The following is a 20859-nucleotide window of genomic DNA, read 5'->3' as shown; positions in this document are numbered from 1 at the left end:
GCCTGGTTCCAAAAGCACTCCCACATGATTAGTTTCTTGTTACGGCAGCAACCCACTTCAGGGTACCAAAATCTGTATTAGTTACATATTGTTGTTGGTGCTGTCAGGTGGATTCCGACTCATAGCGACCCTATAGGACAGAGTAGAACTGCCCCATAGTGTTTCCTAGGCTGTAATCTTTATGGGAGCAGACCACCAGGTCTTTTGCCCACAGAACTGCTGGGTGGGTTTGAACCACTGACCTTTAGGTTCACAGCTGAGTGCTTAACCATTGCATCACCAGCGCTCCTCTTCCCCAAAATTTAGTGACTTATACTCGCAATAATAATTTGTTATCCAATAATTTCTATGGGTCAGGAATTTGGAATCATCTTGGCTGAGAGATTCTGAGTTGGAGCCTCTCATGAGGCTGCCATCAGGTTCGGTTGGGACTAGAGTCACCTGAGGCTCGACAGAGGATGGAGGACCTACTTCCAAGACGAAGCAGTTCGCTGTCATGGCTGATACATCGATGCTGGCTGTTGGAGGAGGCTTCAGTTCCTCTCCGTTGGTGCCATTGCACAGGGCTGCTTGAACATTCTTAGGACGTGGCCGGCTTTTCCCTGAGTAGCAATCCAAGAGTCTGAGGAAGAACCTACCGTGGCTTTTATGACTTACGCTCAGTAGTCATGCCTCTCACTTCCACAGCATTTTATTGGTCGTTGTCTTAATTACTTGGTGCTGCTGTAGCAGAAATACCACAAATGAGTGGCTTCGACAAACAAATTTATATTCTCACAGTTTAGGAGGCTAGAAGTCCTAATTCAGGGCGCCAGCTCTAGGGGAAGGCTTTCTCTCTCTGTCAGCTCTGGAGAAAGGTCCTTGTCTCTTCAGCTTCTGCTTCCTGGTTCCTTGGAGATCTCCATGTGTCTTGGCATCTATCTTACCCCATCTCTCCAGTGTTTGCTTGTTTAATCCCTTATATCTCAAGAGATGGACTCAAGATACAGCCTACGCTAATCCTGCCTCATTAATGTAACAAAGACAGCCCATTCTCAAATGGGATTATAACCACAGGTATAGAGGTTAGGATTTACAACATATATTTTGGGGGGACACAGTTCAATCCATAGCAATCGTACAAGTCAGCTGTGATTCACGGGTGAGAATCATTGGAGAGCCATCTTTAAAGTTGGCTACCATACACTTTAATCTATGTTCTGTTTTTTTTTTCCTCTTTTGAGGAGGATGCTTTTTGCAATTTCAACAGTAGCAACGGTTATGATAGCAACAATAACAATGTCTGATTTGTTGGCTATTTGCTACATGCTAGGCAATATGATAAGGAGCCCTGGTGATACAACAGTTAAGCACTTGTCTACTAATCGGAAGTCTAACGGTTCCAACCCACCCAGCAGCTCCACGGAGAAGGACCTGGTGATCTGCCCCCATAAAGATTGAAAACCTGTTGTCAAGTCAATTTCAACTCATAGAGACCCTGTAGGACAGAGTAGAACTGCCCCATAGGGTTTCCAAGGCTGTAATCTTTACAGAAGTAGACTACTACATCTTTCTCTCAAGGAGCGGCTGGTGGGCTCGAACTGCCAACCTTTTCGTTAGCAGCCACGTGCTTAACGATTCACCTTTAGGGCTCCTCCGTAAAGACTTAAAAACGAAAAACAAAAACCTAACTCGTTGCTATCGAGTCGATTCCAACTCATAGTAACCCTATAGGACAGAGTAAAACTGCCCCATAGGGTTTCCAAGGAGCAGCTGATAGATTCAAACTGCCAACTTTTTGGTTAGTAGCCTGAGCTCTTCATCGCTTTGCCACCGGGGCTCCATCTACCCATTATCATGATGGAAAAGATATTGCATGTACAGTGCTTATCATATTGCCTATTGTTGTGTGCCGTCCAGTCTATTCTGACACATAGTGACTCTATACAACAGACTAGAACTGCCCCATAGAATTTTCTAGGCTGGTTAAGAGCTCTGCTGCCAACCAAAATGTCGGCAGTTTGGTTTTGGTAACTTTTTTTTTTTTTTTTAATGTGAGGAAATAGGTTTGGAATGTTTGAGTTTCAGCTCAGATTATGCCCATGATAGTAGCAGTATCAAACCCAGATCTGTAGTACAGCCTTGAAACGTGCCACTTCACATGCTTTGTTTAATTATGCTTTGCTCCTGAGAGAGTCGCAGCCTTAATACTAAAGAACTTTGTTTATTGTTTCCCAGCGTGAGGGAAACTTGGTAAAAATGGCTGCTGTTTTTTTATATTCCCAAGCAAGGTGAGAGAGGAACAGTTGCTTCTCAGCCATGTGAACGCAGCAAATCACCTCTCTGCAAAACACCTGTGGAAAAAGAGAAAAGCAACTAGGAAGAAGTAGAAAGAGCCCTGGCAGCACAATGGTTAAGTGCTTTGCTGCTAACTGAAAGGTCGGTGGTTCAAACCCACCAGCGGCTGGAACCCACCAGCAGCTCCACAGGAGAAAAGACCAGGTGATCTGCTCTCAAAAATATTATAGCCAAGGAAACCCCATGGGACAGTTCAACCTTGTCATGTGGGGTTGCTATGAGTCAGAATCAACTTGACGGCACACAACAACAGGAAGAACTATAGGAAAAAAAAACTGATTTGGTACAAATAATATCTTACAAATAGTAGTTATGTATAAGTATGTCAGAAGACAACACTTTATACATAAACCAAAAAAAAAAAAAAACCCAAACCCTTGCTGTCAAGTCGATTCCGACTCATAGCGACCCTACAGGACAGAGTAGAGCTGCCCCCACAGAGTTTCCAAGGAGCACCTGGCAGATTTGAACTGCCGACCTTTTGATTAGCAGCTGTAGCTCTTAACCAGCACACCACCAGGGTTTCCTTATATATAAAATTGTATGGGAAAAAATGGGCCTCGAAGAAAAAAAGCCCTGGGTTGTTCTGCTGGAAGACCGTGCCTTAATTTAGTTATTTTCTTTCCGTAGCACTTGGTGTCACTTCTGTTCTCGCCCTGTTCTCCCTTTTCTCTTGTTGCTGTTATTAGCTGCTATTGACTCGGCTTACAATTCATGGCGACCCCATGCACAATGGAATTGACCGTTGTGACTTACAGGGTTTTCACTGGCTGATTTTTGCAAGTGGATCACCAAGCCTTTCTTCCTAGTCCATCTTAGTCTGGAAGCTCCCTGAAACTTGTTCAGCATCATAGCAACACATGTCACCACTGACAGATGGGTGGTGGGTGTGCGTGAGGTGCACCGGCTAGGAATCAAACCCAGGTCGCCCCCATGGAAGGTGGGAATTCTGCCACTAAACCATCTCTTGGAAAAAATCAAACCAACCCTATTGCCATTAAGTCTATTCCGACTCATAGCGACCCTATGGGACAAAGTAGAACTGCCTCATAGGGTTTCCAAGGAGTGGCTGGTGGATTCCAACTACCAGCCACTGCTCCGCAAGGGCTCCGAACCACCGCTTAGGCTGTGGTTATTTATGAATAAACGTCTCTATGCCAGTAGGTTGTCAGCCCCACGTGGGGACTGCTGCTGCTTTGTTTCTCAGTTTCCCACAGCATCCTGTGAAATTCCTGGCCATTGGTAGGTATCGTGAATGCATATCAAATTGGATTAATAGCCATTTATTTTCTCAACTTTATTTTACTGCCTGCTATGTCAAGAATATTGACAATGATGGGTGAATCCTTATCAATATAATATTGAACTCCAAAAGCACTAAAATTTGGTACTAGTTGATTAAGGTATTTCTCTAGCACCACAGAGTCATGTTTAAAGGAAAATCAATATAAAAAGAAAAAGGTAAAACAAATATAATTCTTAAAGTTTCATCAAAATGTGAAACTATTTGCCTTCCTCAAGGGTTTTATCTTTCAAAAGAAAAATACCGTTGGTTCGAAATAGGAACGTGTCTAAACGTTCGATGGCAATAAGATCTCTTTTGTTGTTCAAACAGGGAGGTCATCTTTTTTTTTTCTGCAAAATCTTGTCAGAATATAAAGCCTTGAGGAAAATAAAAGAAGCGAGTCCGTTTTAACTTCTTTGCTTTTCATTCGATCCCAGGATTTTTTAAAGATGTTTATTCACTTTTGAATTTATTTTAATTAACTTTCCCAGTTTGTTTATATTCATTTGGAAGGGACTTTGATCTTCTGTAGGAAACATTTATTTCACCTGCCTGTTAGGAGTGTTTTCTGTAGAGGACACACAATGACACACCAAGTTCTATATTTAAAAATTATCCAGTGCTTTCCAGACCGTTTGGAACTGAGATGACTGATACAGTTGATAAAATAGCCATTTTCTCTGTTGAAACGTGAACCTACTGAACTAAGGATAAAAATGATGTATTTTTTTTTTTTAACTTTTGTTTTAATACAACAGCTTTATTGAGATATAATCCAGATACCACACAATTTGCCCTTTTAAAACATAAAATGTAGTGGTTTTTAGTATATCCACAGAATTGTGTAGCAGTCACCAAAATCAATATTAGAACATTTTCATTACACCCCCCCCCCCACAAAAAATTCCTCTACCCATTACAGGCACCCCCCATATTCCTCAAACCACAGTCCCTGGAAAACAGGAATTTACTTTCTGTTTCTATGGATTTGCCTGTCTAGACATTGCATATAATGGAATCATATATGACCTTTTGTGTCTGGGTGCTTTCACTTAGCTTCTTGTTTTCCAGGTTCATTCATTTTGAAGCATGTATCAGAACTTCATTCCTTTTCATGGGCAAATAATACTACATTGTGTGGCTATACCACACTTTGTTTATAAATTCATGACGTGGACATTTGACTTGTTGCCACTTGTTGGATCCTATTGGTAATGCTGCTATGTACATTCATGTACAAGTTTTTGTGTGAATGTATGTTTTCAGTTCTCTTTGGGGTAGAATTACTGAGTCATACGACAACTCTAGGAAACCCTGGTGGCGTAGTGGTTAAGTGCTATGGCTGCTGAACCAAAGGGTCGGCAGTTCAGATCCGCCAGGTGCTTCTTGGAAACTCTGTGGGGCAGTTCTACCCTGTCCTATAGGGTCGCTATAAGTCGGAATCCACTCAATGGCGCTGGGTTTGGCTTTTTTTTTTTTTTTTTTGTGACAACTCTAAAGGAACCCTCATGGTGCAATGGTTCAGCGCTCACCTGCTGACTGAAAGGTTGGTGGTTTGAACCCACCAGCTGCTCCGAAGGAGAAAAGACCTGGCAGTCTGTTCCCATAAAGATTACAGCCTAGGAAAACCTGTAGGGCAATTTTACTCTGTCTTATAGGGTTGCTAGGAGTCGTAATGTACTGGCACACAACAACAACAACAAAATGATAACTCTATATTTAGGCTCTTGAGGAACTGCCAGACTTTTCCACAGTGGTTGCACCATTTTGCATTCCTACTAGCAATGTAGGAGAGTTCCACACTCTCCGCATCTTTGCCAACACTTATTATTGTCTATCTTTTTTATTGTAGCCATCCTAGTAGGTATGAAGCAGTAGCTCACTATGGTTTTGATGTTCATTTCTCTAATGACTAATGGTGTTGAACATATTTTCATGGGTTAATTGGCCATATGTGTGTGTTTGGATAAAAGCCTATTCAAATCTTTTCTCCGTTTTTAAATCGAGTTGTCTTTTTATTGTCCAGCTCTAAGAGTTTTTATACACTTTATATACCTACCTTACCAGATACATAATTTGATAATATTTTCACCCATTCTGTTAGTTATCTCTTCACTACACTTGTAATGTACTTTGAAGCACAAAAGTTTTACATTTTGATGAAGTCCAGTTCATTAATTTTTTTCTCTTGTCACTCATACTTTTGGTGTCACATCTAAAATATCCACGGTCACAAAGATTTACTCCTACTTTTTCTTTCAAGAACTTTATACTTTTAACTCTTATATTTAGGACTATAATCCATTTTCAGTTAATTTTTGTGTATGGAAGGAGGGAGGGTCCAAGTTCATTCTTTTGCATGTGGGTATTGTGTTGTCTGTACCACTTCTTGGAAAAAAGGATTCTTTCCCATTTTTCCCCAAGTCTTGGTGGCCTTGTCAAAAATCAACTGCCCATAGATGTGAGGATTTATTTTGGGACTCTAATTCTATAGCATTGCTCTGTTTGTATATTATTATGCCAGTACCGTGCTGGCTTGATTACTGTAGTTTTGTGCTAAGTTTTGAAATTGGGAAGTGTGAGCCCTCCAATTTTGTTCTTTTTCAAAATTGTTTAGGCTCTTCTGGGTCCCTTGAATTTCCCTATGAATTACAGGATCAGTTTGCCAATTTCTGCCAAGTAGCCAATTCTGATTTTGATAGGGATTATTGAATATGTGGATCAAGTTGGGTAGTTTTGCCATGTTGACAATGTTCAGTCTTCTGAGTCATAAACATGGGATGACTTTTCATTTGTTTGTATCTTCTATAATTTTTTCAACATTTTGTAGTTTTCACAATATATGTTTTACAGTTCTTTTGTTGACCTTTTTTCCTGTTGCGGTCACCCTTGAGATATAGGATGGACTTCCACCCAAAATTTAGTTCAGATGTTGATACTGACGGTGCCATACAAACACCAAGAGGGTGTGAAATTTTGTTAGGTACTTACAAATCAGAGTCCTTGGGGGAGAACAAAGCAGGCCTCTGCAGCAAGTGTGAAATGGGTGGAGAGACCATGGAAAGGAGATTTGCCATGGGAGTTTTTATGGTGGTTAGAAGTTGGGGCTGAGGTGTTTTCACCCACAGGTAGGGACTCTTGTGGTTTGAATCTCCAACCAACGCTGAAAAGGGGAGACCCCAGGAGAATCCAGGCTTTCTTAACATCCTTCTCAGATATGGAGCAAAAGGAAACTAAGAAAGAGTGGGGTGTACACTCTGCCATCAGTCAAACATTAAAAAAAAAAAAAGGAACCCAACTCTTTAATTCAGTTCCTAAGTATTTTATTCTTTTTGATGCTCTTGTGAGTGACATTGCTTTCTTAATTTTACTTTAGGATTGTTCATTGCTAGCGTATAGAAACACATTGATTTTTTTAACAATAATGTTTATTGTTTTTGGTAAAGGTTTACACAGCAGTTTGGGTTCCCTTTCAACAATTTATACACAAGTTGTTCAGCGACGTTGTTTATATTCTTCACAATGCGTGAATATTCTCATTATTTCCGTTCTGGTTGTTCCATTACAATTGATTTTTGTATGTTGAATATTACTCTGTGACCTTGCTGAACTCTTTATTAGTTCTGATATTCAGACTATATGCTGAGCACATAATCTGAGAAGTTGGACTATATGAAGAAGAACACAGCATTAGGACTGGGGGAAGACTCGTTAACAACCTGGGATACACAGATGACACAACCTTGCTTGCTGAAAGTGAAGAGGACTTGAAGCGTTGCTGATATGGATTATACATCAACATAGATAAAACAAAAATCCTCACAACTGGACCAATAAGCAACATCATGATAAACAGAGAAAAGACTGAAATTATCAAGGATTTCATTTTACTTGGATCCACAATCAATGCCCATGGAAGCAGCAGTCATGAAATTGCATTGGGCAGGAGCCCTGGTGGCACAGTGGTTAAGAGCTGGGGCACAACCCAAAAGGTCAGCAGTTCAAATCCACCAACTGCTACTTGGAAACACTATGGGATAGTTCTACTCTGTCCTATAGTTTGCTAGGAGTTGAAATCGACTCAATGGCAATGGGTTTTATTGCATTGAACAAGTCTGCTGGAAAAGACCTCGTCGAAGTGTTAAAAAGCAAAGATGTCACTTTGACGCTAAGGTGCACCTGACCCAAGCCATTGTATTTTCAATCACCTCTCATGAATGGGAAAGCTGGCAATGAATACAAGGAGGACCAAAGAATAATTGCTGCCTTTGAATTATCATGTTATTGAAGAACATTGAATATACCATGGACTGCTAGGAGAACAAATACATCTGTCTTAGACAAAGTACAACCAGAATGCTCCTCAGAAGCAAGATAGTGAGACTTCATCTCACGTACTTTGGACATATTATCAGGAGGGACCAGTCCCTGGAGAAGGACAACATCATGCTTGGTAAAGTAGAGGGTCAACGAAAAAGAGGAAGACCCTCAAGGAGATGGACTGACCCAGTGGCTGAAACAGTGGGCTCAAACATAGCAACAACTGTGAAGATGGTGCAGGGCCAGGCAGTGTTTGGTTCTGTTGTGCGTGGGGTTGGTATGAGTCGGAGCCCACTCTACTGCACCTCACAACCACAATGATGGTTTTTTTTAGTGGATTTCTTAGGATTTTCTATATACAAGATCATGTCTTCTGCAAATAAAGATATTTTTGTCTCTTTGTTTCCGATGTTCCTGACTTTAATTTTTATTTCTTTGCCTAATTGCCTTGACTAGAACCTTTTATAAAATGTGGAGAAGAAGTGGTGAGAGCAGACATCCTTGTCTTGTTCCTGACCTTAGGGAGAAGGATTCAGACTTTCACCATTATGATGTTTGCTTGAGCTTTTCCTAGGTGGCCTTTATCAAGTTGAAGAAGTTTCCTTCTGTTCCTAGTTTGCTGAGTATTTTTCATCTGAAGTGCTGTTGGAATTTGTCAAGTACTTTTTCTGTTTCTATTGAAATGATCATGTGGTTTTTGTTCTCTGTTCTAGTAATATGGGGTGTTACACGGATTGATTTTCATGTGTTAAACCAACCTTGCAATTTTTGGATAAGCCCCACTTGGTCATAGTATGTAATTATATGTTGCTGATTTCAGTTTGCTGGGTTTTGGATGAGAGTTTTGCATCTCTAGAGACGCTGGTTTGTATTTTTTTTTTCTTCTTCTTGTAATGGCTTTGTCTGCTTTTGGTATCAAGGCGATACTGGCTTCATAGAATTAGTTTGGAAGTGTTCCTTCCTCTTTGTGTGTGTGTGTGTGTGTGTGTGTGTGTGTGTGAAGAGTTGTTATTAATTTGGTAGAATTCACCACTAAAAACCTCTGATCCTGGGTGTTCCTTTATGGGAAAATTTTGGTTACTAATTCAATCACTTTTTACAAATACATTAAGATTTTTCATTTTCTCTTTAATCAATTTTGGTAATTTGTGTCTTTCTAGGAATTTCATAGGCTGTCTAATATATTGGGATAGAGTTGGCCATTCCCTTTATTACTAAAATATCAGTAGTAATGTCCCCTCTTTAACTCCTGATTTTAGTAATTTGAGACATTTCTGTATTTTCTTGGTCAGTCTAGCTAAAGATTTGTCTTTTGTTGATGTTTTCAGAGAACCAACTTTGGGTTTTATTGATTTTATCTTTCTATTCTCTATTTCATTTATCTCTGCTCCAACTTTTATTATTTCCATCTTTCTGCTTGATTTAGGTTGGGTTTACTCCTCTTTCTTCAGTGTCTTTAGGTGGATGATTAATTTATTGATTTGAGACCTTCTTTTTTTAATGTAGGAATTTACAGCTATAAATTTTCCCCTAAACACTCTTAGTTATATCTCATGCATTTTGTTGCTTTGTGTTTTTTAAAAAGTTTTTTTGTTTTAATTCATCTCAGAATATTTACTCATTTCACTTGTTATTTCATCTCCGATCCGTTGGTTACTTACTAGTGCATATCTTAATTTCCACATGTTGGGAATTTCCCAAATTTCTTTATGTGATTTAGTTCTAATTCTACTTTGTGTGAGCAGAGAACATACTCTGTATGATTTCAGTCCTTTTAAGTTTATTGGTTTTGTTTTATGGCCTAATATATGGTGCGACCTGGAGAATTCTCTATATGCACTAGAAAAGAATGTGTATTTGGCCGTTGAGTGGAGTATTTTATAGACGTCTGTTACTTGGTTGAGTTGCTTTACAAAAATTATTTAAAAAATAACCGTGTTGCTGTTGAGTTGATTCTGACTCATCGCACTCTATAGGACGGGGTAGAACTGCCCCATAGGGTTTCCAAGGCTGTAATCTTCATGGAAGTGGCTGGTGGGTTCAAACTGCCAACCTTTCGGTTAGCAGCCAAGCAATTATCCACTCCACCGCCAGGGCTCCTTAGTTGATTTATAGTGTTGCTCAAGTATTCTCTTTCCTTGTGGATATATCTCTCCATTATTGAAAGTGAGATTTTTTCAAAAACAAAGAAAGCTATTACTTTTGAGTTTCTCGTTTCTCCCTTCACTCCTGTCAGTTTTTACGTTACATATTTTGGGTCTCTGTAGTTAGGTGCATATATATTTATAATTACTGTATCTTTCTGATAGATGGACTTATTTATCATTCTAAAGTATCCGTCTTTATCTCTTCTAACATTTAAAAAATATGTTTTGTCAAGTATTAGTATGGCCAATCCAGTTTTCTTATTTGTGCTTTACATGATCTGTCTTTGTCCATTCTTTTAATCAACTTCTGTATTTGAATCTAAATTGTGCCTTCTCTACGCAACATATAGGTGGATCTTGTTTTTACAGTCTCTGTCTTGTGATTTGTTTGTTTAATCCTTTCAAATTTAGTATTATTATTTATATAGTTGGATTTATGTGTGCCATTTTACTTTATTCTGTATGTCTCATGTCTTTTTGTTTCTCCACCCCTTGTTTACTGCTTTCTTTTGCATTAAGTGAATTTTTTATTATGATGTCTTCATTCATTTAACAATTTTTTCTCTATATTTGTTGAGTCATTTTCTTATTAATTGCTCATTGTTGTTGTTAGTTGCTGTCTAGTCAGTTTTGATTCATGATGACCTCTTGTGTTAGAGTAGAACTGTGTTCTGTAGGGTTTTCAAAGCTGTGATTTTTTGGAAATAGATTATCAGACCTGTCTTCTGAGGTGCCTCTGGGTGAATTCAAACCACCAACCTTTCAGCTAGGAGTTGAGTAAGCGGGTTTATTAGGTATATCTTAAACTTATCAGAATCTTCTTCGGGTTTATATAACTCATTTTAAGTGAGATAGAGAAACATTACTCCTGTATACCTCTGTTTTCTTTTTTTTTTTTTTGTCCTATTATTCTTATGCATATATATCTGAGACTCTGCTCATTTTTCTTCATTCTTTTTACTCTGTGTTTTTGGATTGCTATTATTTATATGTCTTCAAGTTAACTGACTCTTTCTTCTGTCAGTTTATATCTACCACTGAGCCCCTCCAGTTAATTTTTCATTTTATTTATTTTAGTTTTCACCTCCAGAATTTAGATTTGGTTCTTTTCATAATTTCTATCTTTTTATTACTGTTTTCCATTTGATAAGACGTTTCCAACATACTGTACTTCTTTAAGCATAGTTTTCTTAGTTCTTTGAATATATTTTAAATAGCTATTTTTAAATATTTCTCTGCTAAGCCTAAAATCTGGGCCCTTTCATAGGCAGTTTCTGTTGCCTTCTTTTTTTTCTTACACATGGGTCACACTTTCCTGTTTCTTTGTATGTCTCATAGTTTTTGCTGTAAGATGACATTTTAGATAATTTATTGTAACAACTCTGAATAGTGATTCTCTTCCTCCCTTTCCAGAGTTTATTGTTGTTTTTTGCTGTGATGTGAAGCTTTTGGTGTCACTCCTCACAGAGCACAGCTGGGGCACATACACAGTCTTCTGAAAGTGTTTTAGCAGGGATCTCATTGACCGTATCTTCCCCCAGTCATTCTGTTGTCTTCCTCTGTTGGTATCACATCTAGCTTTTAAAAAGGCTCCACTAATTACTAGCTGATTGTTCTGTTGTTTTCAAGGATGCCCTGAAGCATAAACTGTTCCACTATCTGATCCAATTAAAATCAGCACTCTGTGCAGGGTTAGTTTTAGAAAAAAAATTGTCATGCTTTAAGTGAAAGTTTACAATTCAAGTTTGTTTCTCATACAAAAATTTATACACACATTGTTATGTGACCCTATGATGTGACAGCATACTCCTCCTTTCCACCCTGTATTTCCATGTCCATTCAACCAGCTCCGGTCACTTTCTGCCTTCTCATCTCACTTCCAGTCAGGAGCTGCCCATTTAGTCTCATGTATCTATTTGAGCTAAGAAGCACACTCTTCACAAGTATCGTTTAATGTCTTATAGTCCAGTCTAATTTTTGTCTGAAGAGGTGGCTTTGGGAATGGTTTTAGTTTTGGGCTAACAGAGAGTCAGGTGGCCATGTCTTCTGGGGTCTCTCCAGTCTCAGTCAGACCATTAAGTCTGGCGTTTTTACTAGAATTTGAGTTCTGCGTCCTACTTTTCTCTCATTCTGTCAGGGACTCTCTGTTGTGTTTGCAGGGTTAGTATTTGAGGCCACTCTTTGAAGTTAGTTCTGACCCCTAAGGACTCTTCTTAGCTGTTTCTTTCCCTAGTTCTTTGCCTAACCTCAAAATCTCCCTTGTTTTCAACAGTACCCTTAGGCTTGAATTTCCCCCACACTCTGTATCAAATAAGATCAGTTTCTTTGTGGGGTACTTTGGAGATCTCTGCTCTTATAGCCTGACTCTACCTTTGGGGAAAATTTCTTAGTCACTCTTCTGTTGCTGGGGGTGGAGACAGTGGCCTGCTTCTCTCCAAGTGGCATACCTGTTTTAAAAGTGAGATGAGAGAGGAGGGTGGTAGCCTCTGGTCTTTTCTCTTTACCTCTTTTTATATTGAGCTTCGTTCTTACAAGCAAGCTGGGGCAAGAGTGGTGGAGGCCTCAGTTTTCTTGGCCTTCTGTGCCTGGGGTAGTGCCTGTACGACTTGGGGCTGGATGAGGGAAGGGATTCTGCAACATTTTGGCTTCTTACCCTATTGTACCCCTTGCCATTGACTTGATTCTGACTCATAGCGACCCTATAGGACAGAGTCGAGCTGCTCCAAAGGGGTTCCAAGGAGTGGCTGGTGGATTCGAACTATTGACCTTTTGGTTAGCAGCTCGACTAACCATTGTGCCACCAGCGCTCCAGCCTCTTCGTCTCGCTCACCTGGACTTTAGCACCTGCAACATGGAGCTGAAAGCAGGGATGATAAACGATGGTGGTCTGCCCCTCTTGGGGCGGATGTCATAGCCCTTCTCTGGGATTGCAGGGAGAGGAAGCCTGTCCTTCAGGCTGCACCTGACCAGAGTCGAGCTTCTGTCATGCTGAGTGGGTTGTGGCTCAGGTGCCATATACTCTCACTGTTCTTACTTAAATGTAGTAGGTTTTCTTACATAAATGTTTCTTCTTTTCCTGTATGCCCTTAGACCAATTTCCAGAGACTATTTTTTAAAAAAATGATTTTCATTAGTTATGGCTGTTTTAATGGAGAGAGTGTCTCTGCAGTTCCACATGGCAGTATTCTCGAAATTACCTCTCTTGCCCCTCAGTTTTGTTATAATAGTAATTGCTAACATATGTTTATTGAGGGTTTACTCTGAGTTGGTATATGATTATTTCTGTCAAAGGCTATATTCTTGAATAGCCCAAGGGCACTAAATGCTTGGAAAAATGGGTCCCCCTGACATGCTGGGCTTGTTTGAAAAATAGTAACGACTACATGTATTTTTTAAGTAAATCCTTTTTGTAAGAAACACACGTTAAGCCACATTGAATCAGAGCAGCGAGTGCAGTTATATCACATGTGAGTTGGGATCTTCTGTTGAAGTTTTTCAAAATATGGCTCTGGGAGCACTTGCATCGGAATCACTGAGATGCTTATTTAAAAAGCAAACACTTGACCTCCACTCCGGGCAAGTTCTCAAGCAACTAAGAGTGTTGGAGGTATTTGACTGATATTGTGGACTGAATGAATTTAGTGGAAGCTTAGCTAATGGAGACGTCAACTAAACATTTATTGAATAACAACTGTGGAAGCCACTGTACTAGAAGAAGGAGTTGTGAGAAGATTGATCTGGTGGAGGGCGAGATTGTTATATAGTAACTTGATGTATAGTGGAAACCCTAGTGGCATAGTGGTTAAGAGCTATGACTGCTAACCAAAAGGTCAGTGGTTCAAATTCACGAGGTGCTCCTTGGAAACTATGGGGCAGTTCTACTCTGTGCTGTAGGGTCGCTATGAGTCAGAATCGACTCGACGGCACTGGGTTTGGTAGGTTTGGTTTTGGTTTCACTATTCTGTGGCTGTCATCTAGAAATCCACAGAGTGATATGGGAACAGCAATTTGAAGGTGCAAACCTAATCTTTCCTAGTTATAAGAGGAGGAGAATAAACAGATATACGGGGGAAGATGCCATATAAAGACAGACACATGCGACACCTGTGAAATTTGAAGGCATCAGACATGACATTCATTGCTTGATGTAGAAAGGGCCATTACTGTTGGGTAAATAGTACATTATTTCTTCCTTTTCACAATTGAGCATTTATTTTACCCAAGCATTAGGCAGGACCTGAGCTGGGCATATTTGCAGCCCCAGCTTCCTATTCCCTGTTCCTTCTGCACTCACTCATTTCCCACCCCACCCCCTCCTAGTTCTGACCCAGGAGTCAGGAGTCCACAGCTGTTCACATTCCTCCTTCACCTGCACGTGCAGCTACCCATGGCCTCACTCTCAGGAGCTGCAGCAGGTAGGGGAAGAGACAGTTTCCTGTGGCCACTGTAGACCCTGTATGGCAACTATTTAGATATTTCACTGATGTACAGACATTAAATTTTTTAAAAGTGGGGCATTTTAAAACAATCTGCAACCTAGGTAATCTTCTACTAGATAACAAAGAACTGACTAATAATAAAATAAGATGCTGCTGAGTGATCTGTATATAAGCACGCATGGTAAATATGATTGCAGGGAAAAGTTGTTAAATGGCTTGTCTAAGACTGTTATAGGAGACCTGGTGGCACAATGGTTAAGCGCTCAGCTGCTAACCAAAAGATTGGCAGTTTGAACCCACCCAGTGGCTCCACAGGAGAAAGATGTGATGACCTGCTTCCATGACGATTACAGCCTAGAAAAACCTGTGAGGAAGTTCTGCTGTGTCCTGACGTGTCGCTGTGAGTTGGAATTGACTCGATGGCGCCTAACAACAACAACCACAGGCCAGTTATACAGAATGTGTGGAAGCTTGTTCATCTTCACTTTTTAATTTCATATCAAAGAGCTTTTGTGTGTTGACAGTATTCTGGTTCTGTTTTGTGGGGAAAGATGTTTTGTAGTGCTGTGATGGTCATCACAGTGGTTATTAATGGAGCCCAGCTCAGACTTGGAGCATGGTGGTGTTGAGTGATGGATTTATGGTCTGATGTTTTATTGTTTTGAAACAAGCTGGCTTGCTACGTATCTGTAAACTAATTTTGAAGTTTGGGCTAACAGAAAAACAGACAAGGGGAAAATGAGTAAAGGAACCTCTTAGTACATAATGCTACCATGATAAATAAAAAATTCCACAACTGCCTCGCTTTTAAAGAACAGAAGATTATTTCTCTCCATTCAGGAGGCTAGAAGTTCAGATCCAGGGTGTGGCTCTAGGGGGAAGTCTTTGTCTCCTTTAGCTTCTAATAGCTGCCGGCCATCTTTGGGGCTCTTGGGCTTGTTGTAGATTTATCTGTCATGTGTCTGTCTTTATGTGGCATCTTCCTCCTGTGAGTCTTTCTGTCTATTTTATTCTTTTTATAACTTTGAAGGGATTAGGCTTAGGCCCGTCCTACTCTGATACATTCTCTTTAACAAAACAAAACAAAAGAGTCCCTACTTCCAAACAGGGTCACATTTACAGGTACACGGTTAGGACTTCAGCACATTAATTTGGGGGGCACAATTCAGTCCATAAGAGACACATTTACTTGTATACTAGGTACATATCAAGTTATGGGTCACATGCAACACGATTTATACCAAATCCGTGGGGGCAGTTTTATCATCCTTTTTCTTTACACAGAAGTAACTGTGCTTCCAAGTGTTAAGTCAAGTGCCCGAGGCTACACAGCTAATAATGGGTAGAGCCCAGACTTACATACAGCTGACTGTCTCTGTAGTCTATGCACTTTCCACCTCATCCCTGAAACCAACAAAAAGTTATTCAGATGATCTTTATAAGTCCTTCTGTAAGACATATTATCAGTTGCCACTCAGTCAACTCTGACTCATGACAACCCCACTGTCTCGGTAACAGAAATACCACAAGTGCGTGGTTTTAACAAAGAGAAATTTATTCTCTCACCGTCTAGTATGCTACAAGGCCAAATTCAGGGCGTCAGCTTTAGGGGAAGGCCTTTTCTCTTCTTCAGCTCTGGAGGAAGGTCCCTGTCATCAATCTTACCTTGGTCTAGGAGTTTCTCTGCACAGGAACCTCAGGTCCAAAGGATGCGCTCTGCTCCTGGAGCTGCTTTCTTGGTCGTATGAGGTCCCCATGTTTCTTGGCTCACTTCTCCCTTTGATATCTCAAAAGAGATTGGCTTAAAGACACTGTCTAATCTTATAGATCTCATCAACATAAATGCTGCTAATCCATCTCATTAACCTCATAGTGACAGAATTTACGACACACAGGGAAATCACATCAGATGACGAAATGGTAGACAATTACACAATACTGGGAATCATGATCTAGCCAAGTTGACAGGTATTTTGGGGGGACACAATTCAATCCATGGCACCCGTGTGTGTCAGAACAGAACTGTGCTCCACAGGGTTTTCAGTGGCTTGTTTTTTTTGGCAGTGGATCACCAGGCCTTTCTTCCAAGGTGCCTCTAGGTGGACTCCAACCTCCAATCTTTTGGTTAGCAACTGAGTGCATTAAACCATTTATACCACCCAGGGATCCAAAGCCTTATTACATACTAGTTATAACCACTAATATATATTTTCTCCAAGGGTCTTTGCCCATTGTATGTCCAATTTTAAGATGTATCTCAATTTCAGAAATCCGGGGTAACTTGTAACAATGAGTGTTATTTTTCCATTGAGCTTCCTAAATACTGTGTACCTTTCTTTATGGCCTTACAGTAGGCTTATTTGTGTGTCTTTGTCTCACCAGCCTCACCTGTGAACTTCTCCAGTGCAGGAATGGCCTGTCCTCTGAATTCTCTGAAAGACCTGGCCCACAGTGAGGGGACTTTCTCGTAAAGATTTGTTGTTGAGTTGAGCCCTGAAAGATTAATTTTGATCTGCTTATAGTAGAATTAAGGAACCCTGGTGGCACAGATGGTTAAGCAGTTAGCTGCTAACTGAAAGATTGGAGGTTCCAGTCCACCCAGGGGTGCCTCAGAAGAAAGGCCTGGTGATCTGTTTCTGAAAGGTCACACCCTTGAAATTGTATGGGGCAGTTCTCCTCTAACGCATGCAGTCGCCATGAGTCAGAATCGACTTGAGGCACCTAACGACAATAGCAACATGGAAGAACTGGGTTAGTATTCACAATATGTGGCATGGTCCATGTTGCCAGTCAACAGAATAATTCTGTTTTGGTTTGTTTGGGTTCATTTTAGCAGATTTAAAGAAAACCTCCAGTTCCAATGCTGCAAAATCCAATCTCCCCAAATCTGGACTTCGCCCTCCTGGCTACTCGCGTCTCCCGGCTGCCAAGCTGGCCGCGTTTGGCTTCGTCCGCAGCTCCAGCGTCTCCTCGGTCTCCAGCACCCAGTCCGTGGACAGCGCCCAGACCGAGCCCGGCAGGACCAACCGTAAGTGGGCAGGGTGAGGATAAATCTGCGAGGCATTTTACTTCTGCTTCATTTTCTTTGCATGATAAACTAAGAATTTGGGCTGACTACCTTAATCTACCCGCATTGGGATTTTGAAAAAAAAAAATCTACTGAAGAAAAATCGCCGATGTGGTCCTCTCCTTTTCTTATTAGGGGAAGTTCATGTACCAGAGAAAGAGTCCAGTGAGCCCTTTTGCTTCTTGGGTTCTAGGTAAGAAGTCAAAGAATGACCCCAAAAAGGGTTTTCCTACATTGGGCTACCATGAAATGTACTCGATATGAATTATTAGCTGATAGAATCCGTTTTCATCACATGTAATTACCTGTAGTGAATTACCTGTGATGCCTTCAAATTAGTGGCACACTTGACTGGATTTCTAAAAGCTAACGAACTGAAGTAGATGAGTGCAGCTGAGCTTCTTCTAGTCTGTGCCCAGAAAAGCCCCCGTTAACTGAGAGGATGTCACTCCATGTCCGTTTGCTGGGATCGGCAGGCTGGGGGCTGTATCATAAGATACAGATTAAGGCTTTCAAGGCAAGTCACAACAGCCTCTGCTCCACTCTGCTGAGCCTTTGATGACCAGATCCCATCCCAGCTGTGTCGACTTCAAAGTCACTGTTATCAGGGCTAAAGTCATGGATTTTCTCTGATGCTGTTAGGGAGAACGTGCCAGGGGCCAGGGCGGTGCAGAGCGGTATTGAAGGGATTTATCAAAGTAGAATCAAGTTGGAGTAATGAGAGAGAGAGATTGAGTCTTATTTATTTTTAAATTTCCTTTTTCCAAGTTTTTTCTTTGTCTGCTCTCTCTTGGGTTTCAAACCAAAGACCAAATCTATTGCCATTGAGTTGATTCCAACTCATAGTAACCCTACAGGACAGAGTAGAACTGCCCCATAGAGTTTCCAAGGCTGTAATCTTTAAGGAAGCAGACTGCCACATCTTTCTCCTGTAGAGCGGCTGGTGGGTTCGAACTGCCCACATTTTGGTTACCAGTTGAGTGCTTAACCACTGCATCACCAGGTCTCCTATTTCTTGGGTTTACAGAGATATAAATGGAGATGGACAGTTGTACCTTTACAGTTCCAAATTCTAATCTACGTTGTTATTCTTAAAAGCAATGCAGTACGTCTTCCTTTGTCATAACATGTTTGTAAGCGGTCTCTAAGAGCTTGCTTGCTCATTAGGTTTCTGGAAGGTGATAGGGATGCTATTTTCACCCAAGGATTCATCTTAGGAATACCACTGTACTTAATTAGAGATTGTATCATTGCATAGTAGATGTCTCAAAATCTGAAACATGAATATAATAATTATTTGCAGAAGTGCAATTTGTATTTTTAGATACTTATAAAAAAGTCATTAGATTTTGAAGTACAGAAGCACCTATATGTCATCATGCTGGTAGTAAAATCCCCAATGATGTGTTTCTCTTTTAGAGAGAACATGAAAGAAAAATTTCAAATGCTATCTATTCTTTAAAGGAAGGAGTTAAGGTTCTGAGTTCTTAAGAAGTGAGTTAAGCCCCGTCCCCATGGCCGCAGCGTTTGCTAAAGGAGAGCCAACAGGTGAGGAAGGAATAATCCGGGTATGTTTAGGGTATTTCTGCTCACTTCTGCTCCAGAGGATGCTTATAGGGAGGGACCCCTGGGCACCCAGGGGAAACCAGAGCTGTTATGTGCCAGAGGCAGGAACTTCTAGTTTAAAGACTTCCTTTTAAAAAGTGGTATTTGCTGTACTCAAAATTCTTTTACATTTTTGGAAACACAGTATTTTAGAATTGTTGTGTAATTACCTGCCACCGGCTACGGTGAAACCTGTGAGAACCAGAGCTTGACAGGACTCCCTCGTTCTTCCGGATCTTGCCAGTTTTCTGCCTTTAGCAGCGTGCACAGTCTCACCACTATTCTATCACGCATTTTAGTGGAAAATCTTTGAGTTTTCCTTTTCGACAGGTTTCTGCCTTACACAGGTTCCAGCTCTCATGGGTTTTACTGTGTATGTGAAATGTCTACCTTGTGCATAAACCACAGAAAACCTTCATGTGTGTTTGGACTGATGTCTCGGTGCCACTAACGATTATACCTATGCTTGTTAGTAGGCTTCTGATCTTGAGGGGAGAGGTGCTTTGATGGCAGGGATTAAGTCATATAGGACATTGCCTGCAGTTCCTAGGGGGTGCTGAAAGCCTGTAGATCATACATATCCCAGGAGCAAAACATTGCTGTTTCAGCATTCCTGGGAGCCACCGCCTTGATCTCAGACTTGGCTCCTTTTTCTCCTTGGACAGTTTTTCTTTATTCAGAGTGTGTGGCTACACTGACTGTGAACATACTATGTTTGAAGAATTTTTTTTTAACTTTTTTATTTTGAAATAATCTAAGAACCACAAGAAGTTGCAAAAAAAAAAAATAGTACAGAGTTCCTGTGTACACTGTACCCAGTGATAACATCTTTTTTTTTTTTCAAATAATATTTTACTCTTTTTGGTGAAGGTTCACACAGCAGTTTGAGTCCTCATTCAACCGTTTCTGCACAAGTCATTCAGTGACATTGGTGACATTCTTCACGATGCGTGGACATTCTCATTATTTCCCTTCTGGTTGTTCCATTTCAATTAATCTGGTTTCCCTGCCCCCTAATATTCTCACCTTTGTCTTAAAGTCATCGTCAACCGTTTGGCCTCGTATAGGTGATTTTTGAAAGGAGTACAGTACTTAGAGATGATATTCATTATTTTTTGGGCCAGTCTGTTATTTTGCTACAAGGTGACCTCAGTGTTTCAAGGTTTGAAGTGTTTAGGGCACTTTTAAGTGATTCAGTGTGAACCTATTCATGTTTCCTGGGCTGGCTTGGCTTAGGTGCGTCTTTTCCTAGGCTGTTTTCCAGGGTCCAAGGGGCAAGTGGCAGTGAGCATCACCTGGGGCTCTCCATGCAGCCCCAGGTGTGAGGTGGCAGGGTCGCTTGGGTCCCAGCTCTCCCATGTGTTGTTCGCCCTCCACACTGGCTCAGGCCCCCGTACGATAAGATGAGCCCCACGGGCAGAGGTTTCTCTTGGCTTCTAAGTCAGGTACCCTTCTATGTCTTGTACCTACAGGTTTTTGCAAATGGAATATGGTCTTGGATCCTCAGAACTCGAGCATCTTTTACCATCCGGCCTACCTCCCCCATACCCCCTGCCGTTTCCAGATAAGTAATCTAGATCAGAAAGACTTGCTGCAAGTCCTGGGCCAGTAAAATTCCTTCATATTTAGTTCTTAAAGTCGAAGACATACCCATGGTTT

At 40.8% G+C, this 20859-nt stretch overlaps 1 protein-coding gene across 1 annotated transcript in view; it reads left to right on the top strand.

The window, feature by feature from the left end:
• MTUS2 (microtubule associated scaffold protein 2) overlaps nt 1-20859 on the top strand; it is a 711801-nt gene that overhangs the window by 234732 nt on the left and 456210 nt on the right. Inside the window, exon 6 of the mRNA XM_003413957.4 lies at nt 17362-17556. Coding sequence (XP_003414005.2) covers nt 17362-17556 — 195 coding nt within the window. The remainder of the gene's footprint in view (nt 1-17361; nt 17557-20859) is intronic.

This window comes from Loxodonta africana, chromosome 23 (assembly GCF_030014295.1).
Source record: "Loxodonta africana isolate mLoxAfr1 chromosome 23, mLoxAfr1.hap2, whole genome shotgun sequence".
In the NCBI taxonomy this organism is placed as follows: domain Eukaryota; kingdom Metazoa; phylum Chordata; class Mammalia; order Proboscidea; family Elephantidae; genus Loxodonta; species Loxodonta africana.
The sequence above is the reverse complement of the archived record's forward strand: the minus strand, read 5'-3'. Positions and strand labels throughout refer to the sequence as shown.